Source organism: Lithobates pipiens, unplaced genomic scaffold (assembly GCF_037356315.1).
Source record: "Lithobates pipiens isolate NorthernLeopardFrog02 unplaced genomic scaffold, aLitPip1_a1.2 Scaffold_16, whole genome shotgun sequence".
NCBI classification, from domain to species: Eukaryota; Metazoa; Chordata; class Amphibia; order Anura; family Ranidae; genus Lithobates; species Lithobates pipiens.
In genome coordinates, this window is record NW_027507748.1 from 44,827,354 (window position 1) to 44,850,638 (window position 23,285).

The following is a 23,285-nucleotide window of genomic DNA, read 5'->3' on the forward strand; positions in this document are numbered from 1 at the left end:
AGATAGAGGATTGCTATCAGCTGACTTAGCGGTTGGGGGGAGGGGGGTTCCAAATGATTTTGGGCCCCCCAAAAAAGCCTTTGGCACTCTGCATGAATTTAAGGACAACAATAACATTTGTAAACATTTTAGGAGGTCTTTAGGGTAAAGCAATACAGTGGAGCTGACAAAATACATTGTTAATTGACTAGACTATAGGAGTATAAGGGCCTCGGATAGCATGCTGGGGGGGTTAGTGAAGGCAAATATGCATGGAGGACAAAAAAGGAGCATACAAAAATCCAACATGCATGAGGAAATTCCCAGCTTATTACAATTATATTAATTTTAGAATGATGAAAGAAATACTATACATTAGCAAACATTAAATACATAGAATGTGATGTTAAAGGAGAAAGCTTACCCTCCTCATATTCCTTCTGCAGGACCTAAATGATGGCAGAACAGGTCTCTGGAATAATGATCCCCAGAGCCTGGGGGGAGATGCATGTAGAGAACTTGAGGTCCTGAAGGCTTCTCCCTGTCGCCAAGTACAGCAACGTGGAAACTAGCCTCTGCTCCGGAGTGATGGCTTGCCGCATGCAGGTATCCTGCCTGGTGATATAAGGGGACAGCAAAGCCAACAGACGGTGAAAAACGGGGTCTGTCATCCGGAAATAATTCCTGAAATCATCAGGATTATTCTCCTGGATCTCATGGAGCAAAGTCATATGAGAGAACTGGTCACGCTGGAGCAACCAATTCTTGGTCCATGAACTCCTCCCCACCCTGTTCATGGACCGGGCTTGTGTCAAAGTAAGAACCCCAATACCAAGCCTACGACGAGTACATACACGCAACATGGCTTCAAAATGGTCAGCTGGTCAGAACAGACAACAGAAAGCACTGATAAACAGCAAAGCCTGAAACAACGAAACACAAATCAGCAACGAGCGGACAATAAGCACTGAAAATCAAAGCGTACTATATACCAAGATATAGTCCACAACGACAAACAAATGCGAACTTACTACATGCACTGTAAGCAGATACGCACCAACAAGCACAAACTGTAGACTAGGAACGATCTGAAGCACAAGTCTGAAAATCGCGAATCGTCTCTACCCAAACTTCTACTAAACACGCGATAAACACAAGATCAGCAGAAGGAGCCCAAAGGGTGCCGTACGTGGTGCTGAAGTTCCATTTTCTAGTCCCGTCGTATGTGGTGGACGTCACCGTGTTCTAAACGATCGGAATTTGGTGTGACCGTGTTTAAGCAAGACAGCTTGAGCGGAATTCCATCGGAATTCCGTCGGGAAAACCATCAGTGCTTCTTCCGACGAGAATTCCGAACGTGTGCACCAGTGGCATAACTAGAACCTTCAGGGCCCCGATGCAAGAAACCATGAAGGGCCCCCCTGAACCCCAGCCAGGACCCTTCCATCCGAGTCCAGCGGTGGAACTCCAGGGCGTGGTCATAGGTATGACCTTTGTGAGCCCTGTAGTTCCACCACTGGTATATAATTTTTTTTATTTTTTATTTTTTTAGGTGCCCCATTGGGGGACTGTCCCTAGGCAGGATGGGGTCCCCGTCCCCAGAAGAGATGAGGTCCTTTTCTCCAGGTCAGATGAAGTTACTGCCCCCAGGTGAGAAGGGGTCCCTGTCCCCAGGGAAGGTGAGAGTTCCTGTCCCCACGTGAGAAGGGGTCCCTGTCCCCAGGGGGAGATGGAGGGGGTATGTAATCTTGTGTGGGGGAATGGGGTCCTCTCACTCACCATGACCAAGCTGTAGGCCGCGCACTCATCCATGTTGGCCTGGGCTCCATCCAGTGTGCTGGAAGGGCGATCAGCATATCTCCCAGAAAGACCTTTCATCATCTGTGTATGACGGGGGAGGAGGGGGGCTGGCAGACAAGCCTGCAGTGTCCTCCGGGGGGCTCTCATAGGGCTGCACTGCATCTGTGTGCTTAAAGTTTGTTTACCCGGGAGAAGTATGCAGTGTGGGCCGGACTCGGGGGGGGGGGCGGGACTCTGGCTGGGGAGAACAGACATTGGACTGAGCGGCAATGCATGGAGCAGGAGAGGGGTACTCTGAGGAGCCAGCTGAGGACACAGGTCATGGGGGGAATGCACAACTAAAGAGCAGCCAGTGCGATAGTTGAGCATGGAGCTCTGCTAGTCACCCTCCACCTCCAGCCATTATATATGCTTTAACAATAATTCCACATCTCTTTGCTACAATTACACTGCCAGTTCTAGGCACTAATCCATCACTTCATGTTCCTGGGCACCATCCACCACTGGTCTCTATAGTGATTGTGTTGGCTGTCACACCTATAGGTCCTTTTTTGCATACCACCTTAGTAACTGTATTCACCGGAACACAGATGAGAAAGGAGCATTGTTGAACCCATTGTTCATCTGTTGGTCAACATTATGATGAGAGTTGGCATCTGACCCAATTTCAAGTGAGGATTACTGGCAAATGAGAAGAACTTTTGACACAGTTCAGGAAAGGTACACCTGCCTCAAGTATATATAAATACTCTGGCCATTTCAGATCCATGTTGTTATTCTTAGACTCCAACACATTGTGTTACAGTCACCATGAAAACTTTTTTGAGCTTAGCTTTCACGCTGGGATCTGTTTGGCTTATGAAGACGGAAGCTGGTCCCAGACCCATACCTACATGTGAGTTTATCAACTTTATTTTCTGAATGTAATAGATGTATAAACTTCCTACACTGATGTTTACGCATCTCTTTAAAAGATGGATAAATTGATCTGAAAATTGAAAGAGAGGCCAGTCGTGAGTCTATGTTCCATCTGAACGTAGGATTACTCTCTACGCATTGTTGCACTTCCTTAATGTCGGTTTTCCAAAAATGATGTGAATCGGTGTGTCAATACTATAGAGAATCACGAGTCACCAGGGAGGATCCTATTTGTTTGATCAGAAAGCATCTTAATTGTCTGATCTATCGAGTTAAGTGGAGCTGAACTCAATATGTGATTGCTGTGTTATAGGGAACATCTTGAAGTATTAACTGTGCCTAAGTAGTAGCCTGCAAAAATGTATCTTTTGTCTGGAATTCCTCCTAAGACTAATGCCGCGTACACACGACCGGACTTTGAGGGACTAGGTCCAACGGTCTTTCCGACGGACTTTCGGCGGAGTTCCGACGGACTTCCCGAATGAATGGACTTGGCCACACACATTCAAACCAAATTCCGACGGATTCAACCGTGATGAGGTACGACTGGACTAGAATAAGGAAGTTCATAGCCAGTAGCCAATAGCTGCCCTAGCGTCGGTTTTTGTCCATCGGACTAGCATACACACAAACGTATTTCTCAGTCCAGCGGAGTTCCGGTGGAAAAATGTAAAACATGTTCCATTTCTAAAGTCCACCGGATTTTTGACAAGCAAAGGTCCGATGAAGCCCACACAAGATCGAATTGTCCGACGGTCTCGTTCCGTCGGTCCTTTGCTGTCAAAAAGTCCGGTTGTGTGTACACGGCATCACAAAGAAGTACCCTTCTTTGTAAGTTAGGGCTCTTTCACGCATTCCTGTACGTTTTCCCGTACTCCGCTTGCTCGGCATGGATTACTCTGTTGATCCCTGCTGAGCCAGAGGATGACAGGTCCATCTCCAAACACTGTGCAGGGATGAACCTATCAGAGCCTGGCTCTGCTCTATGGGGGATAAGATGAAAACTGATCCGCCTGCCCATTTTCATCTGATCCACCAGACAGATGGAAAATAGGGTTTCCATCCTTCTGGATTTAGTGGATCGGATGTCAGCAGACATGTCAGATCTGACATCCATCGCTCCATAGAGGTATATTTTCCGACGTTAAATGTTGAATGTGAGCTTGTTGGTGGAAAATCCGACTGTGCGTATGCTCCATCGGAACATTTGTTGTCAAATTTGGCTAGCATGCTCTCGAATTTTCCGCCAACAAATGTGTGTTGTCAGATTTTCAGATCGTGTGTACACAAGTCCATCAAACAAAAGTGCAAAGTACAAACACGCATGCTCAGAAGCAAGGACGAGCTGGAATCGCTCGGTCTTGTAAAACTAGCGTTCGTAATGGAGATGTCACATTGGCTTGCCATACGTCTAGCATGTCTCTACGTTCATAATTGTTGGCCAGCATTTGTGCGACCGTGTGTATGCTAGTTGGAGCCAGCAACTTTCGAACAAAAATCCACGGTTTTCTTGTTGGAAAGTCTGATCGTGTGTACGAGGCATAATGGTGCTTTGTCACTCCTGTTCTGCAGCCTGGCAATGTGGGTTCTATAGCAGCCTTTTTCATCCGGGGTACCTTCACGTTTCCTCAGAGGTGCTCTGGTAAAATTCGTAAAAATTTCCCAAAAATGGTATACAGGCTAGCAAGTGGATGAAGCCTACCTTTTAGTTACATAAAGCCACAGGTTTTCATTGTGCACCATTACAACGGTCTAGCCTTCGGCATCCTAACAACCATTGATGTCATTGGTTGATAAGGAGGATGTTGGGAACCTGCACAACATACTTGCTTGAACACCAATGTCCCTCTTCATCAGCAATGAGGGGACATTAGCTGAGTGAGAGAAACATTGCAACATTAGTTAGTACCAGCGTGCAAAGGTGAATTTGGATGAATAAATTACCTCTAACATTGGGTGTTCTACGAACGTGGATACTGCTGTGTAATGTTTTTTATATTTTAGAATAGGGTGCCTCATTTTAACCACTTGCCGACCAGCCGCCGTACTTATACTGCGGCAGTTTGGCACTATCTCCATAGCTGTACGTCGCTTTGTGCAATAGATACAGTGGGCGCACGCACAGGACTGGAGGCACTCCCGCAGCACCCCACCGGAGCCGATGCACCTGGCCGGCGGCCACGACATCCGCCGGCCATCCCGCGATCACCACACCAGAGAGCCAGAACAGAGATCTGTCAATGTAAACAAACAGATTCCCGTTCTGTCAGGGGAGTACAGAGTGATCATCTGTTCATAGTGATTAGGAACAGCAATCTCTTTGTACTCCCAGTCAGTTCACTCCCCCCCCACAGTTAGAAACACCTCCCAGGGAACACATTTAACCCCTTGATCGACCCCTAGTGTTAACCCCTTTCTTGGCAGTGTCATTTATACAGAAATCAGTGCATTTCTAATTGTATAATAGCTGTATAAATGTCACTGGTCCCAAAAAAGTGTCAAAAGTGCCCGATCTGTCCACCGAAATGTCGCAGCCCCGCTACAAATCACTTATCAGTGATCACTGCCATTACTAGAAAAAAAAAAAAAAAAAAATATATATATATATATATATATATATATATATATATATATATATATATATATAAAATAAAAATGCCACAAATCTATCCCCTATTTTGTAGACGCTATAACTTTTGCGCAAACCATCAAATCAATATACGCTTATTGCAATTTTTTTTCTTGCAAGTTCAAGGTAAATTCCGTTTTATTTTCTCAGGACAACTGTTCATATATACATTTAATAAAAACAAGAAAGGAGTCAGTTTAAATTATTGCAATTTTTTTTAAACCAAAAATATGTAGAAGTATACATATCAACCTAAACTGAGAAAGAAGTGTGTTTTTTTTATATCAAATATGGTGCCAAAGACAGTCACCAACGGTGAATAACCCAAAGGCACTAAAAGCGCTTTATTTTTTTAAAAGCATAGCCATAAAACTATAAGCATGGATTTAAAATGTAATACAAAACTAAATATATGTAAATATCAAACTACACACAGTAAGAGACCTTATAGTATATATAATTACTTTCAAACCGAAAGCATAAATCCTGTATGTTATTTAACCACTTCAGCCCCGGACCATTTTGCTGGTCAAAGACCAGACCACTTTTTGCTATTCGCCACTGCGTCGCTTTAACTGACAATTGCGCGGTCATGCGACGTGGCTCCCAAACAAAATTGATGTCCTTTTTTTCCCACAAATAGAGCTTTCTTTTGGTGGTATTTGATCACCCCTGCGGTTTTTATTTTTTGCGCTATAAACAAAAATAGAGCGACAATTTTGAAAAAAACATATTATTTTTAACTTTTTGTTATAATAAATATCCCCCAAAAATATATAAAAAAAAACATTTTTTTCCCTCATTGTAGGCCGATACGTATTCTTCTACATATTTTTGGTAAAAAAAAAAAACGCAATAAGCCATTATTGATTGGTTTGCGCAAAAAAAGTTATAGCGTTTACAAAATAGGGGATAGTTTTATGGCATTTTTATTAATAATTTTTTTTTTTTACTAGTAATGGCGGTGATCAGTGATTTTTATTGAGACTGCGACATTATGGCAGACACATCGGACATTTTTTACATATTTTTGGGACCATTGTCATTTATACAGCAATCACTGCTATATAAATGCAGTGATTCCTGTGTAAATGACACTGGCAGTGAAGGGGTTAACCAGTGGGTGGCAGTGTAGGGGTTAAATGTTCCTAGGGGCGTGTAACTAAGTGTTGGGGGCTTGGCTTTAATTTAGTGAACGCTGATCTCTGCTCCAATCACATGGAGCAGAGATCAGCGTCACTAGTTGCTAGGCAGAACGGGGAGATGCTGTTTACAACGGCATGTAATCGTTCAGCCGCCTCGTGAGACGATCGTGGGAATCGAGTCCGCGGGACCCGCGACCGGACTCACGGGGGTCCCGATCAGCTGATATAATGGCAGCCGATGACAGGGCGGCAAATTTAAATGGACGTACAGGTACGCCCATTTGCCTGCCCATGCCATTCTGCCGACATACATCGGCGTGCGCTGGTCGGGAACCGGTTAAACTCAATTCGTTCCTCTATGGATCACTCTACCTCTATATTTCTCATATTCAATAGGCATATGTCTATTCATATATTTGGTTGCAATACAAATGCAAGAAACCAAAAAAAATAAAAAATTTGTTACATATACCAGAAACAAAAAAAGTCCATCAATGTTTCAATAATAGTTCATAGTCAGCAAGATTACTGCAAGCAAAAAAATGTAAATAAAAATGTGGCAAGTGTTGCTAGAAGATCATTCAGAATCTCGGTAGTCCACCACCATACCTCCAGTGCAAATCCCTATAGGTTATGTACTTACCAGAAGTACCTGGTTCAAATCACATCTCTTATCAACAGATGACCAATCGTATCTTCAGCTCTCACATATGACAAGGCATCGCATATATCCCATCGGTTATATATTAGTCAAAATTCCATGAAAACCAAACGGCCAAATTTCTGCCTCCAATCTTCATGTCGATAAGTGCGCTTTCTTCTTTGTTACTGCCAGCAATTCAGCAGTGAGTCTTCTTCAGTTCACATTTTCCAAGAAAACCAATCACCTATCTGAACTTCTCTCTCTGTCCAGATGGCTCCTTGATCAGCCAGCAAAAGCCGGATGGTCTCAGCTCTACCTCTGACTGGAAAGTAGGTAAGTGTAAATCCAGGCGCCGTCCGAGAGCCAGGGAAAGACTGCTTTTTTATATATTTTTGGGGGGATATTTATATTTATAGCAAAAAGTAAAAAAAAAAAATATATATATCTTTTTCAAAATTGTGGCTCTTTTATTGTTTATAGCGCAAAAAATAAAAAAGGTGAGGAGGTGATCAAATAGCACCTAAAGAAAGCTCTATTTGTGGGAAAAAAAGGACATCAATTTTGTTTGGGTGCAACATCGCAGGACCGCGCAATTGTCAGTTAAATCGTCACAGTGCCGTATCGAAAAAAGTGCTCTGGTTAGGAAGGGGGTAAATCCTTCTGGGGTTAAAGTAAACCATTCTTCCAGAAGCGCATTTGCGAGGTCAGGCATTGATGTTGGATCGCTGTCTCCACTCTAATTCATCCCAAAGGTGTTCTATCAGGTTGAGGACAGAACCAGTCAAGTCCCTTCACCCCAAACTCGCTCATCCATGTCTTTATGGACCTTGCTTTGTGCACTGGCCCAAATCATTTGGTGGAGGGGGGATTATGGTGTGGGGTTGTTTTTTGGGGGTTGGGATTGGCCCCTTAGTTCCAGTGAAGGGAAATCTTTAGGCATCCGCATACCAAGACATTTGGGACAATTTCATGCTCTCAACTTTGTGGGAACAGTTTGGGGATGGCCCCTTTCTGTTCCAACATGACCAATTGCACAAATCGAGGTCCATAAAGACATGGATGAGCGAGTTTGGGGTGGAGGAACTTGACTGGCCTGCACAGAGTCCTGATCTCAACCCAATAGAACACCTTTGGGATGATTTAGAGTGGAGACTGTGAGCCAGGCCTTCTTATCCAACATCAGTGCCTGACCTCACAAATGCCCTTCTGGAAGAATGGTCAAACATTCCCATAGCCGCACTCCTAAACCTTGTGGACAGCTTTCCCAGAAGAGTCTTTGGATTACATCATCTGAAGGCCCTGCCCCCTTATGACGTCCCAGGGCATGATGGGTCCATGGCGTCACAGGAGGCGGGGCCTCCGAATTACATAATCCAATTGCCCTGCCCCATCGCTATCTAAGAAATGCTTGACATCAGCGCGGATAGATCAGCGGGACACAGCATCGGAGGAGCGGCGGCAAAGGAAGAAGAACACCAGACAAAGAAGACAGAAGAAAGAAGAAGAGCAGAAGAAGAAGCAGCGGGAGACAGAGAAGCCCGGAGGAGGAAGATGCGGGAGAAGATGGAGGAAGACCAGAGGAAGATGCGGGAAAGAAGAAGATTTGTTTAATAGAAGACTGTATAATGTATTTTTTAACACTACACTACTTTTTTTTGCTGAATGGGTAGGGATACAATGTACCTCATACTCATTCACATAGGGGGGGAGGCTGGGATCTGGGGCCCCCCCTTGTTAAAGGGGGCTTCCAGATTCCGATAAGCCCCCGACAACCAGCATCAACATGGAGGCAAGGTGCTTTGGGGTGGGGGGCACAGAGCTCCCCCACCCCAAAGCACCCATCCCCCCCATGTTGAGAGCATGCGACCCGGTATGGTTCAGGAGGGGCACTTTAAGATTCCAGTAATCCGGAAGTGATTTCATGACGTCACTTCCAGGTTACTGCAGTGCAGACCCATTTAAAGCTGGCTTTCTTCGCGTCTCTGGCCAGCTGGTGGACACGCCGGCTGGTCGATTGGGTCTCCCGGTGGGACAGGAGGGCCCAGGTGAGTGGCAGGAGGGGACATCCCTTTCCCTCTCCCTGTAATAGCAATTGAGCAGCTGCTTAGCTTGGTTGTTGGTACAAGAGAGCCAACTGTCAACACTAAAAAAACATTACCGGGGCGATGCCTGCAAATGCAGGCCTCACTCCGATACAACCACTTCAAATGAGTTACAGGTACATGATTGGGCAGCAAGTCTTTATGCCCAGGGGTGGGAGATACTGCCCAATTATGTAAACACTATGATTGGTTAGGATTAAGAGCGCAGAAACTGCCCTGCAACCATGTATGTGGGTAATGGTGCTGTGGTGCAGGGTTTTAGGGAATAAAACAGGTGGTAAGGAGGCCTCATTGGACAATATCAAATGCTCTCTGAAAATCCACCGCAATCACTCGTCAGAGAAAAATACAGCACTAACCCCCGAAGGAGCTGCTGGTTATTTTTGGGCTTACCGTTACCTTTCGTTCTCCTTGTGACATGTCACACCCGCAGCGCCCCGCCGGAGCCGATGCACCTGGCCGGCGGCCGCGACATCCGCCGGCCATCCCGCGATCACCCCGCCAGAGAGCCAGAACAGAGATCTGTCAATGTAAACAAACAGATTCCCGTTCTGTCAGGGGAGTACAGAGTGATCGTCTGTTCATAGTGATTAGGAACAGCAATCTCTTTGTACTCCCAGTTAGTTCCCTCCTCCCCCCACAGTTAGAAACACCTCCCAGGGAACACATTTAACCCCTTGATCGACCCCTAGTGTTAACCCCTTTCTTGGCAGCGTCATTTTTACAGTAATCAGTGCATTTCTAATTGTATAATAGCTGTATAAATGTCACTGGTCCCAAAAAAGTGTCAAAAGTGTCCGATCTGTCCACCGAAATGTCGCAGTCCCGCTACAAATCACTTATCAGCGATTACCGCCATTACTAGTAAAAAAAAAAAGAAAAATTATAAAAAAAATGCCATAAATCTATCCCCTATTTTGTAGACACTATAACTTTTGTGCAAACCATCAAATCAATATACGCTTATTGCAATTTTATTTATTTTTTTGCAAGTACAAGATACATTTTCTCATGACAACTGTTCATATATACATTTAATAAAAACAAGAAAGGAGTCAGTTTAATTATTGCAATTTTTTTTTATGGCAGCCGATGGCAGGGTGGCAAATTTTAAAGGGACGTACAGGTACGCCCATTTGCCTGCCCGTGCCATTCTGCCGACGTACATCGGGAACCGGTTGAACTCAATTCGTTCCTCTATAGATCACTCTACCTCTGTATTTCTCATATTCAATAGGCATATGTCTATTCATATATTTGATTGCAATACAAATGCAAGAAACCAAAAAAAAAAAAAAAATTGGTACATATACCAGAAACAAAAAAAGTCCATCAATGTTTCAATAATAGTTCATAGTCAGCAAAATTACTGCAAGCAAAAAAATGTAAATAAAAATGTGGCAAGTGTTGCTAGAAGATCATTCAGAATCTCGGTAGTCCACCACCATACCTCCAGTGCAAATCCCTATAGGTTATGTACTTACCAGAAGTACCTGGTTCAAATCACATCTCTTATCAACAGATGACCAATCGTATCTTCAGCTCTCACATAATATATATATGTATATATATATATATATATATATATATATATATATATATATATATTAGTCAAAATTTCATGAAAATCAAACGGCCAAATTTCTGCCTCCAATCTTCATGTCGATAAGTGCGCTTTCTTATTTGTTACTGCCAGCAATTCAGCAGTGAGTCTTCTTCAGTTCACATTTTCCAAGAAAACCAATCACCTATCTGAACTTCTCTCTCTGTCCAGATGGCTCCTTGATCAGCCAGCAAAAGCCGGATGGGCTCAGCTCTACCTCTGACTGGAAAGTAGGTAAGTGTAAATCCAGGCGCCGTCCGAGAGCCAGGGAAAGACTGCTTTTTTATATATTTTTGGGGGGATATTTATATTTATAGCAAAAAGTAAAAAAAAAAAAAAAAAAAAAAAAATTGTGGCTCTTTTATTCTTTATAGCGCAAAAAATAAAAAAGGTGAGGAGGTGATCAAATAACACCCAAAGAAAGCTCTATTTGTGGGAAAAAAAGGACGTCAATTTTGTTTGGGTGCAACATCGCAGGACCGCGCAATTGTCACAGTGCCATATCGAAAAAAGTGCTCTGGTTAGGAAGGGGGTAAACCCTTCTGGGGTTGAAGTAAACCATTCTTCCAGAAGCGCATTTGCAAGGTCAGGCATTGATGTTGGATGAGAAGGCCTGGCTCGCTGTCTCCGCTCTTATTCATCCCAAAGGTGTTCTATCAGGTTGAGGACAGAACCAGTCAAGTCCCTTCACCCAAAACTCGCTCATCCATATCTTTATGGACCTTGCTTTGTGCACTGGCCCAAATCATTTGGTGGAGGGAAGATTATGGTGTGGGGTTGTTTTTTGGGGGTTGAGCTTGGCCCCTTAGTTCCAGTGAAGGGAAATCTTAAGACATCCGCATACCACGACATTTGGGCCAATTTCATGCTCTCAACTTTGTAGGAACAGTTTGGGGATGGCCCCTTTCTGTTCTAACATGACCAATTGCACAAATCGAGGTCCATAAAGACATGGATGAGCGAGTTTGGGGTGGAGGAACTTGACTGGCCTGCACAGAGTTCTGATCTCAACCCAATAGAACACCTTTGGGATTATTTATAGCGGAGACTGTGAGCCAGGCCTTCTTGTCCAACATCAGTGCCTGACCTCACAAATGCCCTTCTGGAAGAATGGTCAAACATTCCCATAGACACACTCCTAAACCTTGTGGACAGCTTTCCCAGAAGAGTCTTTGGATTACGTCATCTGAAGGCCCTGCCCCCTTGTGACGTCACCGCCCAGGGCATGATGGGTCCATGGTGTCACAGGGGGCGGGGCCTCCAAATTACATAATCCAATTGCCCTGCCCCATCGCTATCTAAGAAATGCTTGACATCGGCGCACACAGATCAGCGGGACGCAGCATCAGAGGAGCGGCGGCAAAGGAAGAAGAACACCAGAGAAGACAGAAGAAAGAAGAAGAGCAGAAGAAGAAGCAGCGGGAGACAGAGAAGCCCGGAGGAGGAAGATGCGGGAGAAGATGGAGGAAGACCAGAGGAAGATGCGGGAAAGAAGAAGATTTGTTTAATAAAAGACTGTATAATGTATTTTTTAACACTGCACTACTTTTTTTTTGCTGAATGGGTAGGGATGCAATGTACCTCATACTCATTCACATAGGGGGGGGCTGGGATCTGGGCCCCCCCCCCCTTGTTAAAGGGGGCTTCCAGATTCCGATAAGCCTCAGACAACCAACAGGCAAGAGTTGTCGGGAAGAGGCCCTTGTCCCCATCAACATGGAGGCAAGGTGCTTTGGGGTGGGGGGCACAGAGCTCCCCCACCCCAAAGCACCCATCCCCCCATGTTGAGAGCATGCGGCCTGGTATGGTTCAGGAGGGGCACTTTAAGATTCCAGTAATCCGGAAGTGATTTCATGACGTCACTTCCAGGTTACTGCAGTGCAGACCCAATCAAAGCTGGCTTTCTTCGCGTCTCTGGCCAGCTGGTGGACATGCCGGCTGGTCGATTGGGTCTCCCGGTGGGACAGGAGGGCCCAGGTAAGTGGCAGGAGGGGACATCCCCTTCCCTCTCCCTGTAATAGCAATTGAGTGACTGCTTAGCTTGGTTGTTGGTACAAGAGAGCCAACTGTCCACACTAAAAAAACATTACCGGGGCGATGCCTGCAAATGCAGGCATCACTCCGATACAACCACTTCAAATGAGTTACAGGTACATGATTGGGCAGCAAGTCTTTATGCCCAGGGGTGGGAGATACTGCCCGATTATGTAAACACTATGATTGGTTAGGATTAAGAGCGCAGAAACTGCCCTGCAACCATGTATGTGGTTAATGGTGTAGGGTTTTAGGGAATACACACGGTCACATCAAATTCCGATCATTTAGAACGCGGTGACGTACGTGGGACGTGACTAGAAAAAGGAAGTTCAATAGCCAGTAGCCAATAGCTTCCGTCTCGTAGTTGAATCTGAGCATTCGTGATTTTTGGCGTGTCAAAATTGTATACACACGATCAGAATTACCTATAGAAAGTTTTTCCGTCAGCATGAGAACATGCTATCAATTTTTGGCCTGCGGAAATTCGGACAGCTAAATTCCAATGGAGCGTACACACGGTCCTATTTTCCGATGAAAAGCTCTCATTGGTCTCTTTCTTGCCAGAATTCCAATCGTGTGTACACGGCATAAGAGAGGAAACTGAGAGCAAGGCCTTCTCATCCAAAATCAGTACCTGACCTCACAAATGCTCTTCTGGAAGAATGGTCAAACATTCCCATAGACACACTCCTAAACCTTGTGGACGGCCTTCCCAGAAGAGCTGAAGCTGTTATAGCTTCAAAGGATGGGCCAACCCAATATTGAACCCTACGGACTAAGACTGGGATACCATTAAAGTTCATGTAAAGGCAGGTGTCCCAATACTTTTGAAAATTATAGTGTATTCAGACAGTTTATTTCCTGAGTGTGTAAGTAAAGGATGAGTAAACACTTCTAAATCCAATAATCTGCTGGGAAAACCTGTGTTTAGTCTTCTTCCCTGAGACCAAATAATGTGGATTATAAGGAAAAATAACAGCTCCCTAGGTAAACAGGCTTCTGTATGGAGACAAAACAATGGCCGTTTATAAAATGCCAGTGCCGGACGAGCACAGGATTGGCATTCTGAGCTACCGAGGAACAGATGAAAATGGCTTTCCGTGGGGCTGTAATTCTGAGCCTTACCTTGGTTCTTCTCCAGGTGTCACAGATTGCATCCAGCCCAGTGCAGTGTGAGTATAGGGGGCTTCTTTGCCACAACACGGGGGAGATCGTTTTATAGTGTTGTGGGGAAAATACTAGTCGTTGGGGCCAGTGGAGCGATTTAGGCAAATCACTCAGCAATTAGGCTGCTTTCACACTGGGGCGGGAGCAGCGTCGGCGCTAAAGTGCCGCTATTTTTAGCGGCGCTTTACCGTCGTTTTAGCGGCGGTCTGCGGGCACTAGCGGTGTGGTTTTAACCCCCGCTAGCGGCCGAAAAAGGGTTAAACCCGCCCGCAAAGCGATATTGCGGCGGTATTGCCGCGGTGTCCCATTGATTTCAATGGGTAGGAGCGGTTTCACCGCTCCAAAGATGCGGCTAGCAGGACTTTTTTCACCGTCCTGCCAGCGCATCGCTCCAGTGTGAAAGCCCTCCGGCTTTCACACTGGAGTGAAAGGGGCCGGTTTTTTTCAGGCGCTACACAGGCGCTATTTTTATCGCTGTAACGCCTGAATACCGCCCCAGTGTGAAAGCAGCCTAAGGGTTGTTCTTTTCATTTATTTAATTTTTTTATTTTTTATTTTTTGCTTTTTTATGTTTTTGAAAATGTGTTGCTTTAGGTGTTTTTATTGTAATTTTTTATTTTTTTTTGCTGTTTTTTTTTCTTTTTGTGGAAAAAAAAGTAAAATTTTGAGGCTAATGAGGAGCCATTTCTTGGCACCTTAACAGGTCCAGGATAGTTGAAGGGACCTTCCCTAGCCCTCAGGGGCAACTAAAATCCAACTGCACCCATAAAAACAACTTAAAGTGTTACTAAACCCACAACAGTAAAATCACTCTGTATACGCAATAAAGCATGCTTGTTATACTCACTGTGGATCCTCTACATTGTGTAAAAAAAGTTTGATCCTGTCTTCTCTGATCCTTCCCTTCTTCCACTGTCCCCAGTCCATCTTCTGTTAAGACAGAGACTTATCACTCTGCACATGCTCAGTTTGGTGTGTATTGATGGAGAGTTTTTTTTTTTTTTTTGGGACGGTGCATGTGATCAGCACAGGGCCAATTGGCTCTGTCCAGATAGAGGGTCAGGGGTCCCGCAGCCTCACAGGACCATCAGAGGAGAATGAAAACTCCTCCTACAAGCTTTAGCAGACACTGATAGAAGTCACAAGACTGCTATATACTGCTGATGAGAAAAGGTATTTAGTGGTTTATACTTTACTAAAATAATTGCGTTTCCATGTTCTGTGTACTGTGGGAGACCAGATATAGTGAATGCAGGGTCCTAGGTTCAGTCACTTTAATGTTGTCTTCCCTTATAATTCCAATGCATTTCCAGAGATTTTGGCAAAGATTGTGAACGTTTCTCAGTTTCGTCAATGTTTTTCCTTAAGGGGTTTTCTCACCCAAAAACTGCTATTTCTGTTAAGGATGGATGTTGGTGAGCCTAATCCCTTCATGCGGACCATACACAAATTTGCATTCATGGTTTGAGGGGGTATACCGGGGTGATGCCTGTAAAACCGTTTTTTTAGAGCCAGCGGTTGGCTTTTTAGTGATAACAACTGATGAAGCTAAAAGCAGCTTGGCTGTTATCCTAAAGGAGCAGGAGGGGACCCCCCCCCCCCTCCTGCCACCTTCCGCCGCTCTTCCCAATAAGCGCATATTGATTTATTTGAGCAAACGTTATAGCGTCTACAAACTATGGGATATTTTTATTTTATTTTATTTTTACTAGTAATGGCGGCAATCATTGACTTATAGCGGGACTGCAACAAATCAGACACCTAACTGACACTTTGGACACGTTATTGGGAACCAGTGACACTAATACAGTGATCAGTGCTAAAGATATGCACTGTCACTGTACTAATGACACTGGCTGGAATAGGGATATCATCAGGAGCGATCAAAGGGTTAACTTTGTGCCAAAAATGTGCCTGGTTACTGTGGAGGGAGGTGCAGGTACTAGGGGAAGGCAGAAATCTGTGTTCATGCTTTTCAGAAACACAGGATTGATACCTTCCCTACTGACAGAACGGCAGTCTGCCTTGTTTACATAGGCAGACCGCCGTTCTGCTTGTGTCCTGAACGATCGGCGGGTCCTGGCAGTTTACATCAACACTAAAATTATGATTTTGATACAAATCATTGCAAAGTTATTTACAAATTCAATTTAAGGCCCCTTTTCTCCAATGTTGTGCCTTTTTTTTTAATGCAACACTGAAAAAAATGAATGAACAAAACAACAAAAGCATAAATATTAAGGGGTAATAAAAAGAATCAGCAGGAAAGTAAGTATAAATAGTTTAGAGGGTTAAAAGGGAGTTTATTAAAATGGTTTTTTTTTATTGCTTTAATGGACATTGCATCGAAGTGTGTCCCTTTTGTCTGCAGATGAATAAAATAATTGTGTTTTGTCTCTCTCTATCTTTCACATGAACAGTGTTTATAAACACCGTGTAAGGTAGTCTGTTTTTTGACTGCAGCAGCTATTACAGCCTCTATACTTACCATTTTGACAGTTGGGAATTGCTGGCAAGTTTGGAGGGGGGGAGGGGGGTGGCAGAGGGTCAGAAGGATAGGACATACTACACACATCCCACATGTCCACTTTAAATAAAATAAAAAGGTGTGTTGTTTTATTTGAGCTGACTTTTAATTTTAGCTAGTTTGCAGCAACCCCACTGTACATGTTGAAGTGCATTGCTTTGATTTAGATCCAGTTTGAGAATGTATTTTATTGTCTGATATGAAACTCTCTCTTTTTTTAAATAGCGGAATGCACCTTGGCACCACATCAGCGGACTGACTGTGGCTTTGGAGGTATCCCTAGAGATGAGTGCATAGAAAAAGGATGTTGCTTCGACTCCAGCATTTCAGGAGTCATTTGGTGCTATAAAAATCCAACACTAATAGTCGCAGAAAAACCTATAGAAGACGTACAGGAACCACAGGAAGAGCAGGTGCCACAGCAAGAGGAAAAACCACAGCAAGAGCCGCAGCAAGAGGAAAAGCCACAGGAAGAGCAAGAGCCCCAGCAAGAGCCCCAGCAAGAGCCACAGCAAGAGCCCCAGCAAGAGCCACAGCAAGAGCCCCAGCAAGAGCCACAGCAAGAGCCCCAGCAAGAGCCACAGCAAGAGCCCCAGCAAGAGCCCCAGCAAGAGCCCCAGCAAGAGCCACAGCAAGAGCCACAGCAAGAGCCACAGCAAGAGCCCCAGCAAGAGCCACAGCAAGAGCCCCAGCAAGAGCCACAGCAAGAGCCCCAGCAAGAGCCACAGCAAGAGCCCCAGCAAGAGCCACAGCAAGAGCCCCAGCAAGAGCCCCAGCAAGAGCCCCAGCAAGAGCCCCAGCAAGAGGAAGAGTCCCAAGAGTCTCAATCAGAGGAGGACGAAGAAGGTAAATTGTATAAATGAACAAAGAGTTTGGTTGTCAATGCATGTTCCTATTTCTTTTTAAGTCAAGCAAAAGGTAATATTTACTGCAAAATGAAAATTTTCATCTTAAAAAATCGTATCAAATAATTATTTAAAAATACAAATAAGGAGGAGTAATAATTGTTATAATGTAATATGCAGGCTGAATTCTTCTTATCCAGGAGGTTATTTAACCCGACCCATAGGAGTCTCTCTGACTTTTACATCAGTTAAAGTGGGTGAGTCCCTGGCATTACTTTGGAACTAGAGGTGAGGTGTAGGTTCGGGTCAGTCATGGGTTTTTCGTTGAACCCAAATCAGTTGCAGTTTGCTAAAACCACAGGCTAATGCGGTTGTTCATCACCATAGAAATCAGCTATTAATAATATGCTTTCTGGCTTTTAAACTGTGGGCAGGTGGCTTAGAAAGGTCAATAATCAGGACTTTCTTATATGGTACCAGGCAAGGTTCTCAGGAGCCACATGTCAATGTGTGTTGGAATAGAGAGGGAGTTTGTGATCAGGGAGGGTTAGTTACTGATATACAATGCTAAATTATCATTTATTACTGTGAATTACATTGTGGTAGACTTCATATTAATGCATAATCTCATGTGTTTGGAGTGCATAGACCCAATAGTCCTTTCAATAACTGTGTTGCTGCTGGGTTCCTCTCTCTGCAGACATGTTTGGGGTTTTATTGGGGTTTTGTCACTTTATCCTTCTTGGGCCTCCTGTTATTTTTGGGTCAGCAGCATGCACTTGTTATTAATACAGGCAAAACTGCCCTTTGTTAGCAGACTGCCCTTGTGTCCCATCAACATCTGTCACAGTGTACCAGTGGACCAAAACATCTGTTAGTGTACCTGTACCCAAAAACATCTGTAATACCAGTATCCCAGCAACATCTGATGTGAAAGCTGAAAACTGGCCCAGGCAGCAAAGAAGTGTCCAGTGTGCTGGTGCTTAAATTAAACATAATTGTGTATTGTACAAGGGCTACCTGACCTGACCGAAATAACAATCCAAAGTTCAAATCCTTATGAATTCAAATCAATTTGAATTAGAAAGCAAAATCGATGATGGTCATTCTTCCTTTCTAAAAATGTTGTCTCTAGAACAGGTGTACTACTACTGCCCCATCAACCCATCAACATCCGTCACAGTGTACCTTTGCCAAAAACATCTGTAGTAGTAGTAGTAGTAATAGTAGTAGTAGTAGTAGTAGTGTGTGTCCATTCAAAATCTATCAGAGTTTACCAGTGCAACCAAACAGTTGTCATAGGCATGTACCAGTGTACAAATACATCTCATCAACATCTGTTTCTGTTGCACCAAAGGATCACATTCTTGTTCCCACTTTGTCATAGCTAATCCCATTTATTCAAAATACCCGGCAGGCCAAAAGGGAGAGGCATAGGTTCTTGCATGCAGAAATAGTAGAGAGCAAAAAGTTCTTTGGGACAGAACTGTGGTCACGCCACCCTGTTGAGAGGCAGAACACTTCTGCCTTTTCTTTTGGAGAAAGTCCATGCAGGGCCGGATTAAGAGCATCATGTGCTTGGTGCTGAAGATTTTGGTGGGCCTTTTACTGGGCACCCTTCTGCTTTCCAAGAGCCTATGCTGGCATGTGCCCAAACTCAAAAGTATCGCAACTGCACAGGCATAACACTAGGGAAGCCTGGCAGTTGATTTGCCAAGTTTCTGTAAGGGCCATGCATTGGCGTGCACTCTGAGCTGAAAGAGTGCAGCTACGCAGGCCTAACACTATGGAAGCCCCAGACTTCTGTAAGAGCCCTGCAGTGGCGTGCACCAGGCTTCTGTTAGGACCGCTCATGCAGTGCCCATTATCAATCCCACCACAATGCCCAGGCCGTGCATGTGGAATGCAGGGCCCATCAGGGGAGATCTCTTCCCGTTGACCCATTGCTTTCCATGTCCTTTTTGGGTGGCTGGGCCTATATTAAGGTAGGGGCCTGGAGCTGCAGCTCCAATAGCCCCTACGTTAATCCAGCCCTGAGTCCATGCTATAGAGCTGGATCATGTGGAGGAAATAGTTGAGTGGCCCACAAAGTCTTTCTCTTTGTTCTCTTCCAAGCCACAGAGCAGCCAGTTGTTTGCACTTGCTGCAAATGTTGCTTTTTCTACCTATTCTTTTTCTGCTAATTCTGCCATTGCCATGTAAACTAACGTGGAGGTTTCAGCTGAATTATTTTAGCACACCATCAGTGACTTGCTGTATATGAATGTGCAACAATTCCTCATACCACATGTTGAGGATGGGGAGAAAAAGTGCCAGGGATATAGAAGGAAGAGATGTTAGGCAGGGAACAGAAGGAGGACATTTTGTTTGACATTTGGAAAAATCTCTTTTGCTGGTACTACAACACTATGTCAATGCCACATATACAGTTTCTGCAGCTGGGCCTCAGCTGGAAATCTTGTAATGTTAGCTGCAGTGTAAATAAAGCTTTGTGTCTCCATGTTTCAGCCTATTCCAGTGCATTGGCACTCAAAAATATTTGTGCCTATTGTCTTTCAGATAATACTCTCCAATGTTTATTTCAAGATAAAGTCTGACCCATTTTGCCCTCTTATACTGTGACTTAACCAAGCTACTTACTTATGGTCCAGCCACTGTGCAACATTGCTGCTATTGTCTTCTCAAAGTGTACAGTCTAATTTTTATTTCAGAATAAAACCTGCCTCGTCTTTCTCTCGTTGCAGTCAAACCAAGAAGCTTACATACTCTTCAGCTACTGTACAATATGCGTGGCTAATGTCTCTGAAATAATATATTTAATATTTAATTTATTTCAGGTTAAAACTGCCTCATCTCTCCCTCTCTCTCTTATGCTGTAACCTAAAGAAGCCTCCCATATATTGTCCTGTATTATATGTCAGGTTTTTGTCTATTAAATATTACACTCTAATTTTTATTTTAGAAAACAACCTGCCTCATCTTTAAAACTTACATTGCAGCCTAAAGACACTGCTTACACATTATGCAGTCATTGCATAATATGCGTGCGCATTCTCTCTGAAATAATACACTTTCATTTTTATTTCAGCATAAAAATATCCTTCCCTCTTAAATTTTAGCCTAACTATGTTGATTACATACTCTCCAGCCACTGTACAATATGTGTGGCTATTGTCTCTGAAACAAGACACTCTAATGTGTATTTAAAGATAAATCTCACCCCTCACTCTTATATTGTGGCCTAATCAAGCTGTACACATACTGACCAGCTACTGCACGGTATTGGCTATTGTCTCTCAAATAATACTCACACTTTTTTCAATATTAAACTGCCTTTATCTCTCCCTTTTTTTATGCGGTAGTCTAATTAAGCTGCCTACATTCTGTAGAGCTATTGAACAATGTTTGTGTCTATTGTCTTTCAGATAATACACCAGTGACAGCCACTCTGTTAGGGGCGCAGGGGAGCCTCCCCTCTAATCCATGTGTCCAGCCCCCAATCTACATACAGGGCACCAGAAGCATGGATTTCAATGTTTTTTTTTTTTGAAGCATAGATTAGAGCCTGAGGCTTTAATTGGCTTAAAAAAGGGGGGCTTGGGATGCAGAGCACTGCCCCCTGAGCTCACCCATTTGTGTGACAATTACAAATTAATATTTGCTATTGTCTTCCTGATTCTCCTCCCATTTAATCAGAAAGCAGGTTCTGAGTCCTGATTGTCTGAGAGGATACGCGACCATATTGGCTGCCGAGGAGATGCAGGGGGAAGCCGCCGAGCAGGAGACACAGAGATGCAGAGGAGGGTTAAACCAGGAGGAGAGGCAGGCCTGCAACCTAGATTGGTTAAGTGTTGGGTTTACTAACAGACTGACTGATGGACTCCGTTTCTTCAATGCATTGTGGCAAATATTATGTAGTTCACAAAACATAAATGGGAAAGCTAATAACATTGTTCAAGATATCAGTTCAGTGCACTGGAAGTTACATGAATGTTGGAAGCACACATTTTCCTGCACCCGTAGATAAAAGGTGCTGAGGCTCAGGAGATGTTTGGGGGTGCCATTAATCCTAATGGCAACCCCACTGTCAGGTCACCTGGGTCAAGGTGACTGATGCACACCATTGGAGTCAGGAGTGCACCACTAATGTAGTGGATCCTACGGCTGACTGCTGCAGATGCAACTCTGGATGGTTCAGGAAGGCAGGTCCACTGGAGCACCAACACGGATCCCATTGGGAGCTAGAGCATAAGATTCCCCAGGGCACAGAGTCTAAGAGCCAGCAGGTGTTCACCAGAGACTCTAGTGGTGAGGATGGACTACGCTGCAACTGACTCCAGGTCCTGGCCCCTGGGGTCTCTCAGCTTACGCTCACGCTCACGGTAGGCTACATGAAGATAGAGAGGAAGAAGCAGCCCAGGACAACAAGGGATAGTAAAGAGATAAGCCAAAGTTCGGGGCGACTAGCAGACAAGGATAGACAGAGAACACACCAAAGTTCAGGGTCAGAAGCAGGCAGGAATGGTCAAGAACAAGCCAAGATCAATAACAGAGACAGACATAGAGCACACTGCAAGCAGAAAACAGGAAACCAAACACATAATATTGCTCAGCAAGGCAGGCTTGAAGAACACAGTATTAAATAGTGGTTCCTGTTGAGGCTAGGATGGAGCCACACTGAGGGAAGCTTATTTAACCATGCAGGTATGAGAGTGCAAGCCCTAAGGCTGATACACAGACCTGGTTTTCATGCAGCTGCATTTTTGGAAATAGTCCAGAGACCCTTTCCCTGCATTTTCAGGAGGTACAGCAGCCAATTTAAATGAATGAGCTGCTGTGCCCATGTAAATGGAGTGGCCAGCAACCACATAGATGTGAACCAGTCCTAAAAACTGGTAAACTGCAACAAAATATATGTTTGATATACCCTAGGGCCAGTTCACACCAGATTTCTGAACCAGAAACTGACCGGAAACTGACTGCATGGTGTGAACTAGAGCTGTTGGAATACATGGACTACAATGTGTATGCATTTTTTGTGCAGAAAAAAGTGCATGGAACTGCATCTGGTGTGAACTGGCCCTTAATCTTATTTGAATCAAGTCTATCTGTTACAAAGTTACTTGTAAAGAAGAGAAATGCTGCTTATCATGTTAAAGGGATATTTTTTTTCTTACAGTTTGTGAAACAGATATCTGAAAAATGCAAAAATGTATGGAATGCTGTTGAAACTCAAGCTTCCGTAGATCCAACTGTCTGACAGCCTTGACGTTTGCTGATTTCTGAACTCAACCACTGCACAGTTTCAACATACTGAATATTGTCATCTTGAAAGTCATTAGTAAAACTATTTTATGCATTATTTTTATCAGTTCAGAATTTTAGATCTATAAAAACTCATACAATAAATCAGATAATTCTGCACAAACAATGTTCTTGTTTTTATATTTTAAATGGATATTTAATTTAAGTGTTGAGTATATGTGAGCGGCTAGTGTTACACAAAAAAAGGTACAGCCATGGGTGCAAATCACGTTCCTCCCCAATTAAAAAATAAATTAAAGTACCAGGAGATAAGAACACAAGAAGTTGATGAAAATAGTGCACAGTAAAGTACATACAGTATTACATGTGGTAATGTCTATTTGAATTGAGCCCTTTATCCAATTTTGGAACGGCTATGGGTGATTTAATTTATCTTGAAATATTTAATTCAGTAGGGAACTTACCATTTAAGCTGGAAATCCAAAGGAATAGGGAAATATATGAATTGGGGTGCATTTTAATGTTATATTTTGAATGTTTATGCATGTAAAAACTGATGTGTGATACATTTAATGCAGGGTACATCCATGGTGCAAGATTCATGAGCACAATAGGTTTTCTGAGC

The 23,285-nt window shown here is 43.9% G+C and overlaps 1 protein-coding gene across 3 annotated transcripts; it reads left to right on the top strand.

Annotated features, from left to right (window-relative positions):
- Nucleotides 1-2,528: 2,528 nt before the first annotated feature.
- Nucleotides 2,529-22,814, top strand: LOC143984235 (uncharacterized). Of its 3 annotated transcripts, none has more exons than XM_077484521.1 (4): nt 2,529-2,674; nt 7,385-7,447; nt 16,776-17,396; nt 22,575-22,814. In XM_077484521.1, the coding sequence occupies exons 1-4, from the start codon at nt 2,590-2,592 to the stop codon at nt 22,592-22,594; spliced, it is 789 nt and encodes a 262-aa protein (XP_077340647.1). In that variant the 5' UTR covers nt 2,529-2,589; the 3' UTR covers nt 22,595-22,814. The 3 variants fall into 3 exon arrangements, with proteins under 3 accessions (XP_077340647.1, XP_077340646.1, XP_077340648.1); XM_077484520.1 differs by lacking the exon at nt 7,385-7,447 and adding an exon at nt 10,991-11,053 and having other exon boundaries at nt 2,532-2,674; XM_077484522.1 differs by lacking the exons at nt 2,529-2,674; nt 7,385-7,447 and adding an exon at nt 13,883-14,028.
- The last annotated feature ends 471 nt before the right edge of the window (nt 22,815-23,285 follow it).